General features: G+C 31.9%; 1 protein-coding gene across 1 annotated transcript; it reads left to right on the top strand.

Moving 5' to 3' along the window:
* The first annotated feature begins 73 nt into the window (after window positions 1–73).
* On the top strand, window positions 74–17,873 carry LOC134720942 (ribose-5-phosphate isomerase-like). Its single transcript, XM_063583544.1, has 8 exons — window positions 74–264; window positions 1,919–1,979; window positions 2,574–2,629; window positions 7,115–7,174; window positions 8,950–9,083; window positions 12,642–12,783; window positions 16,581–16,683; window positions 17,568–17,873. The coding sequence occupies exons 1-8, from the start codon at window positions 118–120 to the stop codon at window positions 17,654–17,656; spliced, it is 792 nt and encodes a 263-aa protein (XP_063439614.1). The 5' UTR covers window positions 74–117; the 3' UTR covers window positions 17,657–17,873.
* Window positions 17,874–18,255: the final 382 nt, after the last annotated feature.

Genomic DNA, 18,255 nt, shown 5'->3' with positions numbered 1-18,255 from the left:
TTTCATGATATATCATGACAATATTATTATAGTCAAATTCAGATTTTGTTTACCGTTACCGATTTAGGTTTAAATTTTACCATTCGGGTTTCTTCGATATTTACCATTCACAGTAGAATGAGAATTGCGCGAAAGTTTTTTCTCAACAACTTGGTGCAGACTAGTTTAAAACTAATTGTCAGTCGTTATAGTGCATTCCAAATGGAAGCTAAAAACAGAGGAAAAGCCGCTGCAGCAAAGGCAGCTGTTGACAATCACGTGAAGGTTAAATATTTTCTAACTTTGCAACAACAACAAAAAAGGATACCTCTCAGTCTCAATAATTATTAGTCCAAATAATTATGACGTTTGGCAAGGCTATTTTTATTTTTTTTCTGGGACGCCTTACAACTGTCGTAGGAAGGCGTCCCAGAAAAAAATTAAAATAGCCTTGCCAGACGTCATAATTATTTGGACTAAATAATTATTAGCTTCTTCTGCTTCTGGCAGGTAATGGCCACAATCAACGGACCGATTATTCTTTCCTTGGTTTGGTGCGCATATTCGACCATCCCTCCCCACAAAATTTTTAAATTTAATTCATATTTGTCATAAAGTCTCTAAGGGCCTCCACTGACGGTGATGGTACGACCTCGTGATGAGCATTCCAATAATCCCAGATGGTTCTTGGGAAGAATGAGTGTTTTCGATAGTCACAGGTACTTGAAAGGATTTATCATACATGTTATGTGTCATTCTTTTTGGTGGTATTAGACCACCTTCCTTTGCCATTGCCACATTGTTGATTTCCATTTCAGATGTTGTAGCATCAAGTTAACCCTGGAGTGGTTATGATGTTTGTAAGATACGTAGAGAGCTCCTCTTCTTTGTACCATCTGAAGTCTGTCAGTCTCTGTCTTTAGGTATGGATCCCATACTGGACTGGCATATTCTACAATTGGACGTACCAATGTTTTATAGGCATTCTCCTTCACTGTACAGTAGTTGATCCCATATTTAAATTTCTTTTAAGGAAACCAATTGTTCCATTTGCCTTATATACTTGAACAGTTGAAGAACTATTATAATTTATACTGAAATCAGCTATTTTACTATACAGATAAAGCTATACGTATAAACTTTAGCTTCATACGTCAATGACTTCAACTAACCTATAAGCCCCGCCTCCTTACTGGAACTACTGTATTTCACAAACAACATCACGTCAAGACCATGACAACGTAAAGTAACAATGGTCAAACTTTTATGTCTTCCAATTGGTTATATGTATACCATGTTTGTCATGTTTATCAAATGTTATTAATTAAGTTCATTTTCCCTTTCTAATTCCTTTTAATATGTCAATGTCTTACCGCCTGGACTATGCTCATAGGGAAATACCCCAAAATGGTACCCTAAGAGGGAAATTCCAAAAAAAAGATTTAACAATTTTTGTTAATACCTATTTTTTTTTCATTTTTTCATTTTTTTTTTTACGATTTCCATATAAAGATACTTATAGTGCCTTGAAATATGAAATTTATTTGTATTTGGCACAAACAGGAAAATGCTCGATAGAACCTCGCATTTCCCCATTTCTATGCCTCATACAAATAAATTTCATATTTCAAGACACTATACATGTACGTATGTAATGATGAAACAATTTCGAATAAACAATGGACGACTTTGGACTATGTGCCATGTCAAGTTATAATTTCGTTTCAAAATCGTTTCGATTTTTTAACTGTATACGGGACTGTTTATTTACATGCAATACTCACAGAATTCTTGTTATATTGGCTACACAGTCATTAAAATAGAATGCATACAGGTATGTATTTACAAGGATTTGTATAGTAAGATCCAACCTTGTTATTTTTTATTATAAAAATAAAACAATGTTATGGTGTTAACCCATCTTTTCAATATTTTATAGACATCTCAAGTTGTGGGTATAGGAAGTGGATCCACCATTGTATTTGCTGTACAAAGAATAGGTAAGGTCATGAAGGTTGAACCTTGATATATGATTTATGATATAAAAAAAAAAGATGTGGTATGATTGCCAATGAAACAACTCTGCACAAGAGACCAAATAACACAGAAATCAACAACTATAGGCCCCATACAGCCTTAAACAATGAGCATAGCCCATACCACATAGTTAGTTATAAACGACCTCAAATGACAAATGTAAAACAATTCAAACAAGTAAATATAATAGTGGCCTAATTAATGTACCATCAAATGAATGGGGAAAAAACAAATATGTGACACAGCAACAAAGGACAACATCTACCGTAAATTACAGGCTCTTGACTTTGGTCAGGCACATTCATGCATTCAGAATGTGGCAGGGTTCAGGCTCTTGACCTTGGTCAGGCACATTCATGCATGCAGAATGTGGCTGAGGGTTAAACATGTTGGTCAAAAATTGTCAAAAAACTTTAGGGAAGGGGATAAAAATTAGGGTTGGTAGGGGGTACAGTAAAGACACATATACTTTTTTGCCTGGCATAAATATTATTGTTCTTAAGAACATACAATAAAAATTTATTCTTATTAGGTACATGTCTCAATTTTTTTTCCAGCTGAAAGAGTAAAAGAAGAAGGATTATCAGTTATTTGTATACCTACCTCATTCCAGGTTTGTGATTATTATGATTATCGGTAAAATAAAAAAATTGTATTTCAACCGATATAACCATGATCATAGAATTGAGAAGCTTTAATCAGTCTTCTTGTCTTTTGAACTTAACATGTTCTTTTACTTGAGCAATATTTTAAATCAACTTCAATATTTTACACTTTAGGACAACACAGTATGAACTAGCCAGTTGAAATAAAATTATTGGAGGCCTATATGAGCATGATAATTTTTGGGGTAATACCAATATGTATTTTAAATTTTAGTATTACATTTTTTCACCATAGTTGAGAACTAGGTTTAGAATAATAGTAAATGGCAAATTATGTTAATTGAGGAAAATCTTTGATCTGATGATTTTTTATTACTGGACGTGTGGATGGGTTTACACAACATAGATTAATGGGCAATAAATATGAAGAAGAGAGAAAAAATGGGCAAACAAAATAAATAATAGAGATTCTATTATGACGTGCTTCTTTCGCTTTATGAATAATATATAACCCCTGCAGTAAATGCAATTTTTTTATTTTTGCACATGCATATATTGACTACTGCAGAATAAAGAATTTTATCAAATTGGCATGCATTTAGTATATTTCATTAACTTAAAATACATCCAAACTCTTAAATGATGCAAATGTTGTTACTAATTTATTTATTATGACTGTTATGTGTTGCATTCCTAAATTGACATATTTGACCTAGATATGACAACCATTCCTGCTAGCTGTTCCAAACTCCCTCTCTAAAAAAATCACAGTTCCAGCTGTTTGTTTCTTTACAAATAAAAAAGGGAGGTTCATGGAAAAGCCTACACAATCATTTTACCCTTATACACATGGGACATCATCCTAATCAGAATCGAAATAATTGATGCAAGCTATACTTTATTGTAGTTTTAACATGGGTAGGCATTATATCAAGTGTTGTTATTTTAGCCCTCACTAACGCTTGGCAAAAAAAAATCATGAATATAATGCCTATTTATACCCATGTTAAAACTAACATGGAAGTATAGGTTGCATCAATTATTTTTTAAATAATTGAGTGCTGAAATACAAAGTATAACTGCAAAAATTAAACTGGCTAAATACTGATTACAGAAAAGAACAAGGTCCAGAATAGAATTGTAAGCTTTTGACTGGTACTAATATTATTTTTCCTTTGAAATCTTTGTATTTTTATGGAACAATTTGAGAGAGAGCTCTTGCAGCAATTAAGATTTGTTAAAATATTAAACTATTTAAAGGATTCTACATTGCAATCAAAAGGAAAAGTAGGATTAAAATGTTTTTATGCTTTAAGTTCCCCTTAATGAAAAATGAATGAACACTATAGTTTTTGTCGAGCCTGCGACTTTTAGTCGCAGAAAATTCGACAAAGGGATAGTGATCCGGCGGTGGCGGCGTTAGCTCACTTCTTAAAAGCTTTATATTTTAGAAGGTGGAATACCTGGATGGTGGATGCCTCATGTTACGAAGTTTCTGTCAGTCACATGTCCAATGTCCTTGACCTTATTTTCTTGGTTGAGTGACTAATTGAAAAAAAAGTTGAGATTTTTTATACGACCGCAAATTTTGAAAAAAATTTCGTCGTATATTGCTATCACGTTGGCGTCGTCGTCGTCGTCGTCGTCGTCGTCGTCGTCGTCGTCGTCGTCGTCGTCGTCGTCCGAATACTTTTAGTTTTCGCACTCTAACTTTAGTAAAAGTGAAAAGAAATCTTTGAAATTTAAACACAAGGTTTATGACCACAAAATGAAGGTTGGTATTGATTTTGGGAGTTTTGGTCCCAATATTTTAGGAATAAGGGGCCAAAAAGGGCCCAAAGAAGCATTTTCTTGGTTTTCGCACTATAACTTTAGTTTAAGTAAATAGAAATCTATGAAATTTGGACACAAGGTTTATGACCACAAAAGAAAGGTTGGGATTGATTTTGGGAGTTTTGGTTTCAACAGTTTAGGAATTAGGGGCCAAAAAAGGGCCGAAATAAGCATTATTCTTGGTTTTTGCACAATAACTTTAGTTTAAGTAAATAGAAATCAATGAAATTTAAACACAATGTTTATGACCACAAAAGGAAGATTGGTATTGATTTTGGGAGTGTCGGTCTCAACAGTTTAGGAATAAGGGGCCAAAAAGGGACCCAAATAAGCATTTTTCTTGGTTTTCACACCATAACGTTAGTATAAGTAAATAGAAATCTATGAAATTTAAACACAAGGTTTATGACCATAAAAGGAAGGTTGGTATTGATTTTGGGAGTTTTGGTCCCAACAGTTTAGGAAAAAGGGGCCCAAAGGGTCCAAAATTAAACTTTTTTTGATTTCATCAAAATTGAATAATTGGGGTTCTTTGATATGCCGAATCTAACTGCGTATGTAGATTCTTAACTTTTGGTCATGTTTTCAAATTGGTCCACATTAAGGTCCAAAGGGTCCAAAATTAAACTTAGTTTGATTTTGACAAAAAATGAATCGGTTGGGTTCTTTGATATGTTGAATCTAAAAATGTACTTAGATTCTTGATTATTGGCCCAGTTTTCAAGTTGGTCCAAATCTGGGTCCAAAATTAAACTTTATTTGATTTCATCAAAAATTGAATAAATAGGGTTCTTTGATATGCCAAATCTAACTGTGTATGTAGATTCTTCATTTTTGGTCCCGTTTTCAAATTGGCCTACATTAAGGTCCAAAGGGTCCAAAATTAAACTAAGTTTGATTTTAACAAAAATTAAATTCTTGGGCCTCAATGATATGCTGAATCTAAACATGTACTTAGATTTTTGATTATGGGCCCAGTTTTCAAGTTGGTCCAAATCAGGATCTAAAATTATTATATTAAGTATTGTGCAATAGCAAGTCTGTTCAATTGCACAGTATTGTGCAATGGCAAGAAATATCTAATTTCACAATATTGTGAAATAGCCAATTTTTTTTTAATTAGAGTTATCTTTCTTTGTCCAGAAGAGTAAGCAAGAAATATCTTATTGCAAGATTTTTTTTTAATTAGAGTTATCTTTCTTTGTCCAGAATCAACTTAAATCTTTGTTATATACAATATACAATGTATATTCACTTTTTACTACCAACTGATAAATTTAAATAATCTTTACCATTCAGTGATAACAAGCAGTTTTTTTTACATCTTAATATTTCATGATGTATTTAAGTGAGTAGTTATTGTTGCAATCTCCATTAGAATATTTTAATTGAGATTAGTTTTGGAATAAGGGAAAGGGGGATGTGATTAAAAAATTGGGTTCAATTTTTCTCATTTGAAATTTCATAAATAAAAAGATATTTTCTTCAAACATTTTTTTGAGAGGATTAATATTCAACAGCATAGTGAATTGCTCTAAGAGAAAACAAAAAATTTAAGTTCATTAGAACACATTCATTCTGTGTCAGAAACCTATGCTGTGTCAACTATTAAATCACAATCCAAATTTAGAGCTGAATCCAGCTTGAATGTTGTATCCATACTTGCCCCAACCGTTCAGGGTTCAACCTCTGCGGTCGTATAAAGCTACGCCCTGCGGAGCATCTGGTTGTAATATTAAATTCTCTCTTATTATAAGTAATAGGATAACTATATTTTTTATGTGTGTACCTTGCAAGGTCCTCATACTTGTCAGACAGTTTTCACATGACCTCAACCTCATTTCATGGATCAGTGAACAAGGTTAAGTTTTGGTGGTCAAGTCCATATCTCAGATACTAAAAGCAATAGGTCTAGTATGTTCGATGTATAGGACTGTAAGGTGTACATGTCCAACTGGCAAGTGTCAGCTGACCATCTGACCAATATTCGTGTTACAATATAACAGTAAAGTTATAATTTAAGATCTTCAACTTTGAAGGTCAAGTTTTGAACAGCCAACATGAAACTTTGTCGTATTTAGGTCATATATATGTCAATTGTGAATTGTAACCCTTTGTGGTCATTGGATGTGTTTTAATAACAACATATGCACTATTTAAGAGTTTGAAAGTGTTTTTAGTTAAAGAAATATATTAAATGCATGACAATTTGATAAAATTTATTTTTCTGCAGAAGTCAATATACATATGTGCAAACAAATTTTATTGGATTTCGAGCATGGGTTTGTTTACAAAACAAAAGAAGCACATCATATTAGAATACTTGATAAAAAACCACAACCAAATTTACCTAAAGGCAACTATATAGCATGTTTTTGTGTATTTTAAATGCATAGATGGAAATATCTGAACTACAGGAGATTAAGAAAATTTATAAAAAGTGTTCTTATCTCACATTGTCTCAGTGACAATGAGATTTGAAACTTATTTTTATTTATATACATACACACTATCTGGTATACATAGTTATCAAAGGTACCAGGATTATAATTTAGTACGCCAGAAGTTGTTTCGTCTACATAAGACACTGTTATCCCTTTCAGTTTCATCATGTTCTAAATACAAAATCCTTAATCACTGTCTCTTTTTTTTATCAATAGGCTAGACAGTTGATACAAGAGAATGGCTTAACATTAGGGAGTCTTGATAGAAATCCAAAGGTAAATGACGGTTCTAGGGTTATGATTTCCTGATGGGATCTATATGATCTATCTTTGTATGTTTTTGAAAGCAATGAGCTAATTTGGTATATTTTTTCTCAATGAAGGATGTTTAATGTGTTTTTTAAATAACTAGGTTTTTTAAAAACTGTTATATAACCTGATATATACAGATTCAACCACTGCATGTACATTGTGTTGTGATATAATATTTATTCACTTGAGACAGTTAAAGGAGTAGGTCTGGTAAGAGCCGGTTTTGGCCTTAAATTTCAAGTTCATCTGACGAAAGATTTTGGACACTTTTGAAACACTTATATGTCTATTTCAATTGATTCAATTATTTTTTGTGAAAGATTTCAAGTGACTCAATCATTAAAAACGCTCCGATTCAAGCGTAAATATGAAAAATCTATCAAATATGCCTAAAACTGTCACTTTTCATATGGTTTTTGTCAAAAATGAAAGTGGCCGCATCCGTGTTCATCCTCGACCTTTATATATGTTATGTATTATCATTAAACACAACTTACATTTCAATATCAAGAATGAACACGAATGGGGCCACTTTCATTTAAGACGGAAACCGTCTAAAATTTAACCTAAATGCTGAAATTGTGAAGATTTCATTAATTTAGCATGACTTTATGATGCAAGTACCCGATATATGTGCATTGTAATGCCAAAATAAGCCCATATTTATGTAGCAAAGGCATTATTCCTTCCAAAAAATAACTGAAAGTTTACATTTAAACAATTTTGTAAAACTGCTATATTTTGGGGCCAAAAAGGGGTCTAACTGAACCTACTCCTTTTCATATTTAAAATGCGGGGTTTGCCAAGGGTTTTACATATTTTAAATTTAACTGTGAGATAGAGAGTAGATAAATATCGTATTAAACAAGATTTGGTTGTGGAATCTGTTTCTTAATGATTTTCAAACAATACCCAGGCAATCTTATTCCTTCTTTTGGAATAATGTGCAAAAAAAAGTGTTCAATGTGATGTCATCAGACATGGTCACCTTTTTTCATGCCGGCACAATTGGAAATTGTGAGGAAAGCAAGAAAATTTGACGTCATAATTGGATTTTAACCAATGAAGAACTGAGATGAAAGGAACTACATGTAACATTATTGATTTTTTTTTTATACAATGGGTGCAGAAAGGGATAAATTGGCGAGGAATTGATAGGAAATAATGTTTCTAGATTTAATTATAATTTGAACTTTGGCTGCTCTTACTTTCATAACTATGGATAAAAACAAGGATTTTATAACATTTAAAAAAACAACTTATAAGTATTGAATTATATGCTATAAAATTACAAGTAGGGATTAGAGTGCTATTTTTTAATGGTATGACATGGATATATGCAGAGAATGGTAGATATCTTAAAAGCAATTTCAGGGAACATTTTTTTAAACTGCATAAGTAAATCACAGTTAAAAAGTATCCATGTGCATAATGATTCAACAACTTAGGGAACAAACTCAGGAATAATTCTTCAACAGCTAAGGGAACAAACTCCGGAATAATTCTTCAACAACTAAGGGAGCAAACTCATGAATAATGCTTCAATAACTAATGGAGCAAACACATTCTGTAATGTCACTTGTAGATATTGGTTCAATAATTCCTTATTAATTACTATTAACAGAAACTCTGAATGTTTTATTAATCTGTTGATGAAATATTTTATGGGATGACAGTGGACTGCAAAGGTGGATTTTGTGAAGATTTTACTGACATTTTTCTTTATCTCTTTTTGACAGATTGACGTAGCTATAGATGGTGCAGATGAAGTAGACAAAGATTTAAATTGTATAAAAGGAGGAGGGGCTTGTCAAACACAGGAAAAAATTGTAGCATCAAATGCCAAAGAATTCTATATTATAGCTGATATTTGGTATGTATATTATAGACCAAGAATATTCCAAAGTAGCTATTAATATCCTCATTATCAGGCTGGAAATCAACACATTATAACATTACCTTTAAAACATTTGTAATTTGTTGAAAATTGAACTTTGTCAATCACGGGTATCTAAGAAATCTATGAAAATTGGTATGTGACAAATAGTAATGAATCCACAGTACATTGTATAATAACGTCCTTTGGATTCTGGTGGATAGTTGTCTTATTGACATGATAGCTGCATTCATAGGCAATCATTTCTCATATCATTTTTTAGTGGAAGAAGACGTCAAGTCTTCTGAAGACTTAAGGGGCCGACCCTTGGCATTGAGTCTCTGTATTCCGCATTCATTTCGTGTATTACAATTTCAAAACAACTTAGATTCCTAACACCGATTTTTACACATGGTTAGGCATCTGAATCATTTAATTTGTAAATCATGATTGTAAAACAATCACTATCGTAAATATGAATCTTTTATTTATGTAAATTATTAGATTTCATCTCATACACATGAACGTTATTTGTTTACTTGTAACAGGATGTTTTAACTGTAGGTATTTGTATTACGCATGCGTGAATTTGGTATTGGGACAACTCGCCCTGTTCTCAAGTTCGCCCTTGAAGTTACGAATTTGCAATCCTGCAGACAAGAAGATTTTGTTTTTATATAAATAAAAAGGATATATAAAGTGTTGTCTTTATTCATGGTTTTCCTTTGTCATGTGAATTAGATGCCCTTCGTAACATACATGTGAACCTCCCGGCGGGAGGACAAAACTCCCGTGTTCAGGGGTCTCCTCCCGTCCTCCTGTTTAGGAGAAAAACTCCCGTGTATGAAATATTTCATGAATGAAAATTTTCAGACGCCATATTTGATCATTTCTTACTACTGTACGGGTGTAATTGACACCTGTGTTAAATTTTACCTGAACATCAAAGAAGATGTATAATTATATGGCTTCACTTGACAGCTTGGGTGTCAAACATACTGGTAATCAACGATGTTTACCTCCGGCTAACTGCCGTTGTGTTATCAAAACGATGTGTAATGGGAATATTGAAATACTTTTTTGTTACTTCCCTTTGTTTTAGCCTGTTTTCAGTTATTTTGCTTTTAAAAGTGTAAATTGTAAAAAGACTATAAATGATTAATATTTTAATCAAATAATCATAAAATGATGTTGATTAAATGAATTTAAATGATTTTGGACAAATAAAAAAAATAAAATTTATAAATTATTTTAGCAATCTAGACCTCCTTTCAAGGATTTCATTGAAGTTTATATGATAAATTTGTTTCTTGTTGATACAATAAGTACAACTAGACTTATAAAAGATCTAGTAGTCATATTTAATGATAAAAAAAAAATCTAGTAGTCAGATTAATAGATTAATTCCTAGTAAAATCTTGAAATTTAAATTTGTAAATGATAGTATATATTAGATTTTATTGTGTAAGCTAAGAAATAGCAAGATATTTTACATTGACTTTTAAGTCTTTTTAAGCTTTCTACAAATATGACTTTCATAATGCTTAAAATCCATGCAGTACTAGTGTTATTGTGTGTTATTTTTTTAATTAATTTACGATGTTGCAAATATACATGTGGAGCTTATTTCTTTCTTATTTGTCTAAACATTTACAAATGGTAAGGAGATGGAGACATGAACAAAAATATATACAGATAAGATATATAAATATAATGATTTATTTGCAAGCAGTGAACAATCAAAAAAAACAAAACAAAACAAGAAACAGATTCTTCTTATTATTTTATTTTATTCAAATAGAGAGTCAATAAGGGAACTATAAACATTACAATTTGATGGAAATTTGAAGAAAAAACACAATTTGTACATCATTTGGTCACATTTACGACAAAATTTATGTCGATAAAAAACATGATGTTTTGACCATTCAGTACTTAAAAGATGCATAGTTCTTGGGGAAAAGTTTCATCAAATAATATGAATATAAATGACTTTTTTTGTGCTCATTTTTTACAGTGGGTTGTGATGATCTTCCAGTTAGGTTACCCTCATTTGGAGTGTTGTTCCCAACCTGTTAAAGGTCCATCTTTGTGCATTATTCAAAATTGGAAATTTCAACAAGCATCTAATATTCTTAATCTGGAAAATAAACCCTGGTCTCCTAGCTTCATGTATATTTTTTCTACCGATTTAATATGTAAGTAGAATCATGCAAACAGACTTAAGGAAAAGGCATGTAAGTTCATCTTACAAATATGACACTTTTTCTAGACAATCCAGATCTTGCAAAATATGTCGCTAAAAATGGTAACCTTTAAAAACCCATATGGGAACTTTCAAAAGTTGGCGGGTATGTAACAAGTCTTACTATTTTTATGCTCCATTTATGGGCAATATGTTTTCTAGTCTGTCCGTCCGTCCTGCTTCTGGTTATAAAGTTTATGGTCGAGGTAGTTTTTGATGAAGTTGAAATCCAATCAACTTGAAACTTAGTACACATGTGTTCCTCTTGATATGATCTTCTTAATTTTACTGCCAAATTAAAGATTTTACCTAATTTTCATAGTCAACTGAACATAGAAAATGATTGTACGGATGGGAAATCCATGTACTTATGACCTTTTCTTGTTTGAAGAAAAAAATACATTTTAACAATAATGGAACAAAGCAGCCTGGGTAAGTGGGGCTGCTTTTATGGTAATTCAAGTTACTTTTTATTCACCTTCTTCCACTTCAGAGCTATCAGCTCTTTGATTATTTCTAGTATCCAGTTGAACCTGTTAAGCAAAATGCTTAATGTCATAGGTGGCAATTATTAGATTAATATGTCAAGGCCTTTTATTGCGTTAGCTTTACTATTCTGTATGGGCTTTTTTCATCAATGGACTAACAGTGACCTATAGCTGTTTACAGCAACATCTGTTTGGACTCTTGTAATAGTTGTCTGATAGCTGCTTTATCTTGATGTTAAATAAGTGAGCCTGATATGACAAGATTATCAACTGACTATGGAAAATCAAACATTTCTACAACAGATAGGCAGAGATCCAATGTTTTCATCTGGTGGTGACTCAATTCCCGAATACTGTTATACGTTGGATGGATGTACCAGGGGTGGATCCATCCAATTTTAAATGGGGAGGTTCAAACCCAGGATTAAGGGAGGGTTCCAACCATATGTCAAACTTCAAAAGCAATGATTGTAAAAAAAAAAAAAGGAGGGATTCCATATAGCCTCCATTTCTAAAAATAAATACTGTAAATTCAGAAGTTATTGTTAAAAATGCTTCATGGTTATGATCGCAATAATTAAAACTCACATTTTGATTTTTTTTATATGACTCAAACAGGATTTATTTTTTTCTGAATATCGCAAAAATTAAAATAAAATGACAAAATCGCAATAATAATCACACAATAATTTCTGAATTTACAGAAGAAAATGTGAAAAAATTTCATATCTGTATTTTATAACATTCCTGTTTTGAAGAACGGAAGATAGAAATAAGACCACTATTTTCCTATGTGTATTTTGTTTTATAATATAATTTCAGTAAACAATCAAAAGAACTAGGTACAACATGGAAACAAGGTATACCAATAGAAGTAATTCCATCAGCTTATAGACCAGTGCAGTTAACACTAGAGGAAAAGTTAGGAGGACAAGCTAATCTTAGAATGGCAGTCAAGAAAGCAGTATGTATTTAGTACTAGCCTTCTAATAGAATGGTAGTCAAGAAAGCAGTATGTATTTAGTACTGGCCTTCTGATAGAATGGCAGTGAAGAAAGCAGTATGTATTTAGTACTAGCCTTCTGATAGAATGGCAGTGAAGAAAGCAGTATGTATTTAGTACTAGCCTTCTGATAGAATGGCAGTCAAGAAAGCAGTATGTATTTAGTACTGGCCTTCTGATAGAATGGCAGTCAAGAAAGCAGTATGTATTTAGTACTAGTCTTCTGATAGAATGGCAGTCAAGAAAGCAGTATGTATTTAGTACTAGCCTTCTGATAGAATGGCAGTCAAGAAAGCAGTATGTATTTAGTACTAGCCTTCTGATAGAATGGCAGTCAAAAAAGCAGTATGTATTTAGTACTAGCCTTCTGATAGAATGGCAGTCAAAAAAGCAGTATGTATTTAGTACTAGCCTTCTGTTAGAATGGCAGTCAAGAAAGCAGTATGTATTTAGTACTAGCCTTCTGAGAAGAGTGAAGGACATATATTAGTATAGAATACCAAAATGTTTAATGCAACTGTCATACAAGTGAAAGGTTAAATCAACCATTTTCTACATAAGAAAATGCCTGTACCAAGTCAGGAATTTGACAGTCGTTATCAGTTTGTTCTATGTGTATGAACTTTTGATTTTTCCATTTGATTACAAACTTTCTGTTTTGAATTTTCCTTGAAGTTCATGCATTTTTAGCTCACCTGGCCCAAAGGGCCAAGTGAGCTTTTCTAATCACTTAGCGTCCGGAATCGGCGTTAACCATTTGAGTTAATTTAGAAAGTAGGGGAACACAGAATAAAGTTGTAAAATCTATGGAGCTAAAAAATGTGTCCTGTGACCAGGCTAACCAACCAAGATGGCTGCCATGGCTAAAAATAGAACATAGAGGTAGAATGAAGATTTTGGCTTATAACACTGAAACCAAAGCATTTAGAGCAAATCAGACAACAGGTTGGTGGGTAACTACTCCTGGATTGGTAATTTTAAGGAAATATTGTAGTTTTTGTTATTATCTTGAATACTATCATAGAGATAAACTGTAAACAGGAATAATGTTCAGCAAAGTAAGATCTAAAAATAAATCAACATGACCAAAATGGTCAGTTGACCCCTTAAGGTCAAGTTACAGTAAATGGGCTATGTCTTCGATTTCAGTAAAATTTGGCATACAGCTCTGGCTCGATGAACTTCAACTGAAAATCGAAATAATAATGCATTTATCTCAATTATCATTTGAAATATTACTAATTGAATTCTTACAAAATGGGTGAACATTTGTATAGAAAGCACATAAAATCGGCGAAAACCCTTCTAAAATTTGTCTTAAAATCGCCAAATCTCTAATTCTACTCCATAGATTTTTCTTAAAAAACTATATGTTGTTGATACATAAATTTCCTTTATAATGATGCAAAATAAAGATAGGGTCACTTCAAAGTTGCGTTCTTTGTGAAAAAATCCAACAAAACGTGGAAATAATCGTAACGTTATCACGTTGCAGGCCGTAAAACGTTGATTTTTGACGTTTTTCACTACCAATAAGGTAACAAATTTATTATTAGATAAAAAACGAAGTCGGTGACCCTATGATTATTTCATATCATTAAAACAGAAATTTATGTGTCAACAATAGATAGTTTTTTAAGAAAAATCTATGGAGTAGAATTAGAGATTTGGCGATTTTAAGACAAATTTTAGAAAGTTTTTTGCCGATTTTGTGTGCTTTCTATACAAATGTTCACCCATAATAAGAGAAATCAATCTGCAACTTTTCAGCAAATAAAAGAGATAAATGTATTATTTTTTCGATTTTCAGTTGTAGTTCAACCAGCCAAGGTTGTATGCAAGTTTGCAGCAAAATCTGCGACATAGCCAATTTACTGTTCATTTACCTTAAGGACATATTGCCCTTTATAGTCATTTTTACCAATTTTTCGTAACTTTTTTCTCTGAATTTACTGGGCCAAAATTAACCAAACTTGACCACAATCATTATTAGGGTGTCTTGTTTAAAAAATGTTTGGGGTGACCCAGCCAACCAAATAAGATGGCTACCATTGCTAAAACTAGAACATAGGGGTAAAATGTAGATTTGGGCTTATATCTCTGAAACCAAAGCATTTAGAGCAAATCTGACATGATGTTAAAGTGTTTATCAGGTCAAGATCTATCTTCCCTCAAATTTTCAGACAAATCAGACATTCTGTTGTTGGGTTGCTGCCCCCCAATTGGTAATTTTTAAAGAAATTTTGCTGTTTTTGGTTATCTTGAATATTATTATAGATAGAGATAAACTGTAAACAGCAATAATGTTAAGCAAAGTAAGATCTACAAATAAGTCAAATGACAAAAAATTTTAGTTGACACCTTAAGGAGTTATTGCCCTTTATAGTCAATTTTTAACAATTTTCAAAAATTGTAGTTATCTTTTTTAAAAAAATCTTCTCCTCTGAAACTACTGGGCCAATTTTAATCAAACTTGGCCACAGTCATCATTGGGGTATCTAATTGACCCCTTAAGGAGTTATTGCCCTTTATAGTCAACTTTTAACAATTTTTCTAAAATTTTAGTTATCTTTTAAAAATATCTTTTCCTCTGAAACTACTGGGCCAATTTTAATCAAACTTGGCCACTGTCATCATTGGGGTATCTAGTTTAAAAAACGTGTCCAATGACTCTGCCCATGAACCAAGATGTTTGACATGGCCTAAAAAAAGTACATAGGGTAAAATGCAGTTTTTGGTTCATATCTGTGAAAGCAAAGCATCTAAAGCAAATCTGATGTGAATTAAATTGTTCATTGGGTCAAGATTTATCTGCCCTTAAATTTTCAGACCAATTGGACAACTATTTGTTGGGTTGATGCCCCTGAATTGATAATTTTAAGAAAATTTTGCAGTTTTTGGTTAAGTAAGTCCACATGACCAAAATGGTTAATCGACCCCTTAAGGAGTTATTGCCCTTTATAGTAAATTTTTAACAACTTTCAAAAGATTTCAAAATTTTTGTAAATATTTACAAAATATTTTCAACTGTCACCTCTGGGCCAAATTAGTTATTGTTAGGGATAATTGTAAGCAGCAAGAATGTTCAGTAAAATAAGATCTACAAACACATCACCAAAACACAATTTTGTCATGTGTCCTTTGTTTAATATGCACAAAGACCAAGGTGAGCAACACCGGCTCTTTAGAGCCTCTAGTTTTCAAGTATTTTTAACTTTGACCTTTTGACAAAAATATAAATAAATCAAAAGAATTGAGCCACACTCTTTATGGGAAAAAATTCATTGGATATATAGCAGTTGGACAAATACTAATTTTGATCATTGAAAAGCTTAATATTTCCTTAACAATAGAATGTAACTAAAAAAACCAGCTGATTATTTACAGAGTTATCTCTCTGTAGTGTTACATAGTACACTTTAATGTTCATATTTACAGAAAATAAACTGTTTTTATTTTATTACTTCTAAAGGTATATTTAATTTAGTTGCAGTAATTAAAATACGAGGTAGACCTAGGTTAAGGGAAATAACTCTTAAAATCATCAGTACGTTTGTGTCAACCATTGTCAAAAATATATTCTAAACTTCTTATTTCCAATCTGTTTTAGGTCAAAGCTTAAAATACATTGATAAAACTTGACTTTTACAAACGCAAAACTGATTTAAAGACTTAACTCCCTGAACCAAGGCTCATCACTTACTTTACATATTAATTGGTTTCAAACTAACATTATGTTGGAACCTGTTATATTTCAGGGTCCTGTAGTAACAGACAATGGTAACTTTGTGATAGATTGGCAGTTCCAATCATTACCACAGGACTGGAATCAAATAAATCAACAAATTGTGCTAATACCAGGTTTGTTGTTTTACTTATTGTTAACCAACTGATTTTATAGGATACTTTATTTCGGGTTTAACCCTTTCTAGTCTACTCCTCAGCTATTTAACTTCACGATTTTCTTATTTACTTGATGCTGTTTGATAAGTGAAGATCAGAGTTTTTCATAACAAATTATATTTGCGTCATTTATCTACTTTGGAAAATTTTATTTATATTGATTTGAGTTGTCAATTTTCCCATCTGACAAAAGTCTTGGTTCTGTCAAGGTACTGTGGATTAATTATTATTCAAGGATACCAATTTTCCTGGTCTTTGTGGATAAACGTGGACCATGAATTTTATAAAGGTTCAAAGAGGCATGAATTATCTACATGCTTGTATGCAAACTTAGGCAAAACCATGAAAAAAAATATTCTTGAAATAATTTTTTTTCTCAATCCTCTAAAGATTGTACCCACGAAAAAAAAAACTTACTCTCCTACATGTTGCTACCATTATTGCTAGTACCATTGATAATCTGATATATCAGTACCTATATTTTTCCAGTTGCAATTGGCAAATGTTTTACATAACAGACTGATTCCAAGATGATGTCTCAAACCAGAGGGTTGAAAAGGGGGGATCTTCACAGAAGAATTTGAAAATAAATTGCCATTTCATGATGACTGAACAATAAAAATTTCTTGCACATTGATGTTTTTATCAATTTCATGAAACATGGTGAATAACGAACCTTTTTCCCGGCTGCATGTGAAATAGAAATGACAAAACATGTTGCATGAAAATAACCCTTTACTACCCTCAATATAGTTTCATGATGTGTAAATTATCATTAGTTAATTTCCTCATGAATGCCCTGTTGACTTTAGTCTTGTAGCTGATTTTTGGATATTTTTCAGGTGTATTAGATACAGGATTATTTATTAACATGGCCAAGAAAGCATATTTTGGTAGAGAAGATGGAAGCTTGGTGGAACAAACAAAATAATAGTAGATTATAGTGATTATAGATCGCGCTCTTAATTCTTGAAGATAATAATATTATTATCAAGACAGTGTTAAACACAAACTACAAAATGTATATCAAAATCCTGGCCAGAATATAATGATGCAATAAAAATGCAGTTTTAAACTGTCATCAATGACTAATATTTGTACTAAAAATATGATTTTATAAATAAAAATAATCATAATTAGTAAACACACATGTCTTGTTGTTCAAGACAGAAATATATCTTTTATGAAGGCAGGTATGCAACTACCTATATTTTGTGCTCAAGAATAAGAAATTTGTACTATTTCATGATAACATTGATAGTATTAATTAATTAAAGGCTGTTCAGTTATGTTTGGGTTAAGATTGCATGAAATGCAACCAAAATCCTCTGTTACTGACTTGATATTTAAATCTTCCAAGGCTTATCACTACCTTTTTGATACACAAAAAAGTGCATTGATCAAAACATTCTATGTATCCTATCCTTGAACATTTCCAGTAATTTATCAATGTACCCATTATATATATATTTGCTCAGATATTCAAGTCACAAAATGATGTCACACCTGTCAAGAGAATGACAGTACTTT

Source organism: Mytilus trossulus, chromosome 6 (genome assembly GCF_036588685.1).
Source record: "Mytilus trossulus isolate FHL-02 chromosome 6, PNRI_Mtr1.1.1.hap1, whole genome shotgun sequence".
Lineage (NCBI taxonomy): Eukaryota > Metazoa > Mollusca > Bivalvia > Mytilida > Mytilidae > Mytilus > Mytilus trossulus.
This window is presented reverse-complemented; position numbering and strand designations above follow the sequence as displayed.

Excerpts from the sequence above, each read along its gene's own strand:
- LOC134720942 (XM_063583544.1), top strand. The coding sequence starts at position 118 with ATGAGAATTGCGCGAAAGTTTTTTCTCAACAACTTGGTGCAGACTAGT. Across the intron at positions 7,175-8,949 it reads GTCTTGATAGAAATCCAAAG|ATTGACGTAGCTATAGATGG; the intron begins GTAAATGACGGT and ends TCTTTTTGACAG. Across the intron at positions 16,684-17,567 it reads ACAAATTGTGCTAATACCAG|GTGTATTAGATACAGGATTA; the intron begins GTTTGTTGTTTT and ends GATATTTTTCAG.